At 51.9% G+C, this 5,199-nt stretch overlaps 1 protein-coding gene across 1 annotated transcript; it reads left to right on the forward strand.

Moving 5' to 3' along the window:
* Nucleotides 1-532: 532 nt before the first annotated feature.
* On the forward strand, nucleotides 533-5,185 carry htr6 (5-hydroxytryptamine (serotonin) receptor 6). Its single transcript, XM_043675789.1, has 3 exons — nucleotides 533-1,594; nucleotides 2,387-2,545; nucleotides 4,304-5,185. The coding sequence occupies exons 1-3, from the start codon at nucleotides 878-880 to the stop codon at nucleotides 4,712-4,714; spliced, it is 1,287 nt and encodes a 428-aa protein (XP_043531724.1). The 5' UTR covers nucleotides 533-877; the 3' UTR covers nucleotides 4,715-5,185.
* The last annotated feature ends 14 nt before the right edge of the window (nucleotides 5,186-5,199 follow it).

Consider the following 5,199-nt stretch of genomic DNA (forward strand, 5'->3'; position numbering starts at 1 on the left):
AGGCCAATCTCAGGACTGGACAAGTGCAGAGTCCGATATACCAGCTGCACATTTACTAGCTAATCTTTTTTTCTCAGAGAACAGCCTAGAAGCAGACAAGTAGAGAAAACGGGATTCCGTTGTCCGCTGGGTTAATTTAAATTGCTGTGTTAGACTTTTTATTAATTAGTTGTGGAGTTGTCCTGGGATAGAGGGTGAATTGGTCTCACCTCTTGACCTTGATGACCATTATTTGGGACTTCGCTCCCTCAGAGTCTCAGTGGGATAATGTCACAAACTCATTTTCATTCCTGATTGTTTAATTAGGTGGGGATTATTAATGAATATCTGAAGATGGTTGTGTCACTGAAGTCCAAGATTGTACAAAAATACATGTACTTGTGAGCCAATTCCTGCCACCGCCACTTTCTCTCCTGAGACTCGGAGTGAACGAGTTTGGGGTGCTGCTTATTTAAGACAATCTTGGCCAATGAATGTCTCTCTAACAGTCAAGGCTGTTGCTCTCTCTCTCTCTAACAGATCAGATGCTCAATGTCAAGTTCAAGCCTTGAGGTAGTTGGATTGGAATTGAAACAATGACAAAGGATTTGTGAATTGCAGCCAAATAGAATCGCTTCTGTTCATCGCTGCTCAGACCCCCGGCGTCTTGTGTTTTGTGTGTGTGTGTGTGTGTGTGTGTGTCAACCATTACTTTTCTCCAGTCTCCGGGTTTCGGAGCCCGCAGTTGCCATTGGAAAGCGGACACGCTGTGCAGCTTTATGTGCCATCCTTGGCAGCTGGAAGTGTTGCATGTTACCTCGCCCTCTTGCCCGATGGCCAGGACAGCTGCTCAGGCTGCTACTGCTGTGGTCCTCAGAGTCTCCGGTCACCTTTCCGCATGGCCGAGGGGAAGAGCCCCGGGCTGGAGGAGCAGGCGGCTCCCGAGGGCAGGCAGTGGATCGCCGCCTGTCTCTGTCTTATCATCATCCTGACCACAGCGGGCAACTCTCTCCTCATCCTCCTTATCTTCACACAGCGCTCTCTCCGCAACACTTCCAATTATTTCCTGGTCTCCCTTTTCATGTCTGACTTGATGGTGGGGTTGGTTGTGATGCCTCCGGCTATGTTGAACGAACTGTACGGGAGATGGGTGCTGGAGGGTGAGCTGTGCTCGGTCTGGTACTCCTTTGATGTGATGTGTTGTAGTGCTTCCATCCTGAACCTGTGTGTGATCAGCCTGGACAGATACTTCCTCATCATCTCCCCTCTCAAATACAAACTACGGATGACCTCTTGCCGAGCCCTCGTCCTCATTTTCACCACCTGGACCCTGGCCGCCTTGGCTTCGTTCCTGCCCATCGAGATGGGTTGGCATGAGATGGACTTTGATGCCCAGGCGCTCAACTCCACGCTAGAGCTGCGGGAGGAGGCGGCTCAGTGTCGCCTCCTGGTCAGCCTGCCCTACGCTCTCATCGCCTCGTCCCTCACCTTCTTCCTGCCTTCGGTTGCCATCTCCTTCACCTACTGCCGGATCCTGCTGGCGGCCAAGAGGCAAGCGGTGCAAGTGGCTTCCCTCACCACTAATGTGGCGACCACCTCTGATGAGCCAGCGCAGGTAAAGCCGCCTCTTTGTCCACTCCGCGGTCCCGGCAATAAGCCACAGAGTGTGGGGCACCTCTCCAGGTTGGGTTTGATCGCTTCCGACAGAGCTCCCAGCTCTTTGACAGGAAGCCACAGACTTTCTTGGAAGGAGATGATTGTTTGGGATCTCCATCAGTTCCCGTCTTCCAGCAGGTTTCCTGGGAATCCAGTTGCTTCCACAACCAGCAGCTGATCCCAGAAGCGGCCATTCGTGGTGGGGGTGTGGGGGGGGGTGGGGTTGGAGATGGGGTTAGTGTTGTTCTCACAAACTGTAACGGCATTCAGACAACAGCCGTCAGGAGTTCGGGTCTGCCCAGTAGCGCTAGCCCGCAGAGACTGGGTTTGAGGTTCAGCACCTCGGACAGCGACAGATCCCGGTAGCTGCAGCTCGCCCAGCGCGGACTGGGAGCGGGATCAGGATCCGCTTCGGCACCGGCTTTCTCTCAGCATAGGTCACCCTCAGTGCTCTGGCCAATGTCAGTCCCGGTCACTCTGGATTTGGGCAGATGTTTCCCAGTTGTTGCCACAATCAGATCTGACCATTCCCCCACACATTAATTGTGCGAAACGTGCTTGAAAAATCTGTTTTCTTTTGCTGTATCTGCGAAATTCCGAAATTAATTTGAAATGTTAATCCTGCTTTGATTGGAGATTTGTATAGAGTAGACAATGTTTCACGTATTGAAACCTGACTATGATTTGCCTTCAGCAATAACCATGTCTAAAGTATTTCTCGCTCAGACTCTGTCACTGTTCTCATTTCCAGCCCCGGGGAACTCAGAATCCATCAGCCAGAACCAGCGACAGCAGAAAATTCACCACCAAACACAGTAAGAGGGCTCTAAAGGCGAGCCTGACCCTGGGGGTCTTACTGGGAATGTTCTTTGTGGCATGGCTGCCGTTCTTTGTGGCCAATGTAACGCAGGTGAGCGGCTGGAATCCCTCTCCATCTCGGTAACCGAAACGGGAACCTTCCTTGCAAAGTTGTTCTCTCCTTATCTGCTTAGCATCCAGTTCTCTCCATCCCATAACCCTTCGCTAGGACTTGGTCAGAGGGGAACGCTCTGGCATTACATCAACTAGACCGACAGTAACCCAGACCCTAAGGTTGATCTTGAAGAATGCTACTTTCCATGTGGTTAGTTGCAAACTAAATGTCTGGTTTAGGGTCTCTTTTGGTGCAGGGGTAGTGTCCCTACCTCTGAGACAAGAAGTCCGATTTCACGTTCATAAGTGTGTCCAAGCACATCTGGACCGGTTGCTTAAGAATATCTCACCCAGCAGTAAGATGGTTGCTGGTCCAGAGTGCACCACCAGCCAGGGGGTGAGAAGGTAAGTTGGCCAAATTCATTCAGGGTTCTCAATAAGAAACTCGGCTGACTCATTAACTAAAGGCTGTGGGAGGGTTGGCTGATGGTAAGCCAATCGTAAATTTTACATTCACGCACTGGGATACATTTAGACAGAACTGGCATCACAAATGGGAATAATGCCATTCCTTGGCATTGACTGTCACAGTTCCCTGTTTGGCAAATGCCAATCTCGCTGTGTTTCTGTCTCGCACCTTGTGAGTTTTACTTTCAGTCTGCTATTATGTTGAGAGCACACTTGGCCCCCTCTTGCTCTACATCTGTCTGTCTCTCTCTCACTTACAAAGCCATCACTGCTTGGTCGCCAGCGTCCCCTGACACCAAAGCGGGGTGTGGCCCAGAGACAATCGGCAGATGTATTTTAAATCAACCTGTTATAACGGGACTTGAACCCGCAGCTCCTGGCTCAGAGGCAGGGACACTGCCACCGCGGTACAAAAGCCGTCATGGATGCAGAGCGGGTCTCAAGACTTTACAAAACGATATGTCAAGTCGTGAAAGCAGACAGTAATTTCTCCCCGAAATCCCAAAACAGGATTCCTGGGTCCCAGCTTCCTTGCAGCAAAGATCCACGAATATTCTGGAAAGGTTTTTCGAACAGCCTCAAATTCTAGCAACCCCCAACTTCGCAAATCAGTCTCTCTCCAAACAAAAAAACCGAAGAATTGCGGAGGCCGGAAATTGGAAACAAAAGCAGAAATTGCTGGAGAAACTCGGCAGCTTTGGCAGCATCTGTGGAGAGAAAGCAGAGTTAACCTTTAAAATTCAGTCACCCTCCTTCAGAACGGAGTTGAGTCTCCCCAGCAATTTCTGTCTTTGTTTTGGATGTAGGTTTGTTCGCTGAGCTGGGAGGTTCATTTCCAAACGTTTCGTCACCCTACTAGGGAACATTTTCAGTGGGCCTCCGGGCGAAGCTTCTGTCTTTGTGCTTGAAAAATACCGTTGAACTCCCAACAGACACAAGGCAGACTATGAATGAACAGCTCATTCCTATCGCCAGATTTTATGTGTGTAATTGGTGGAAGTCTGTCCATTTTCATTCTTGCAGGTGGACTCGGGGCTGCAGTGTTAGGATTGTGCAGGAATTTCCCAGTTCCCCTGACAGTGGCTGGAGCTAAATTGAAACTAAGAACTGAAACTAAGGGAGTCAGAATGAAAAAAACTGAAAGGGCTGGAGAAACTCAGTAGGTCTGGCAGCATCTGTGGGGACAGAAGTAGTGTTAACGTTTGGAGTTCAGCTATTTCTGTTTTTGTGTCAGGACTGGAGCTGGGAGCTTCGTTTTGTCTCTGATCCGTGTTTGTCTTGCCTCCAGGCGGTGTGTGAGTGTATCCCTGCTCTTCTCTTTGATGTCCTGACCTGGCTCGGTTACTGTAACAGTACAATGAACCCTATCATCTACCCTCTCTTCATGCGGGATTTCAAGCGGGCCATGGCCAAGTATTTGCCCTGTTGCCGCCGCTGGTGGGAGCGGCGACCGAGTGTCGTCTCCTTGTCCATGAGAAACTCCAACAGTGGCCCCCGTTTGGGTCTGGCCCCAGAGACGGGTTCGGGCGAGTCGGTGATCCAGGTGAACGAACACACCCTCCAGGCAGCCAGCAAGGACCAGCAAGGGGCCGGGGAGAAGGAGATGGAGGCCACCGGAGAGGATTCACTGCAGCTCTTCGAGTTGGAGCACACTGACCAGGAATTCCAGGGTAACCCGCTGAACACACCGATGGTCTAGGGGCGCATTTAGAGACCACCCAGTGATGGGGTCCGTTCCTCCCAGCCCCCCAACCAACCCCGATCCAGAACTAGCCAGCCCTGCCCTAGACCGGACCGTCAGTGAAATCCAGACAAGGGAGCCGCCTCAGACCTCTGGTACAGCTCTAGGGCAGCCCGCTGAGTGAAACAGGACCCCAGGGAGACAGCACCTGCCTCCCATTAGCTCCTCCATCCCCCCGCCCTGTGAGCAGGAGAAAGGACTCGAACGCCCACCTCCCCATGGACTGGAGCGAGAGAGAGAAGCCCCCTCCTCGAGACGACAGACAGCCTCTCCCCCCATGGACTGGAGAGACAGACAGAGAGTTAGAAAGTGACCCCTCCCATGCACAGCAAGCTGCTCCCCGCCCCAATGGACTGGGGACACAACCCCCCTCTCCTCCCCTCAATGGACTGGAGAGACAGCCCCCTCTCCAATGGACTGGAGTCATAGCCCCCCTCCGGTGC

The sequence above is a fragment of the Chiloscyllium plagiosum genome, chromosome 34, assembly GCF_004010195.1.
Source record: "Chiloscyllium plagiosum isolate BGI_BamShark_2017 chromosome 34, ASM401019v2, whole genome shotgun sequence".
Classification (NCBI taxonomy): Eukaryota; Metazoa; Chordata; class Chondrichthyes; order Orectolobiformes; family Hemiscylliidae; genus Chiloscyllium; species Chiloscyllium plagiosum.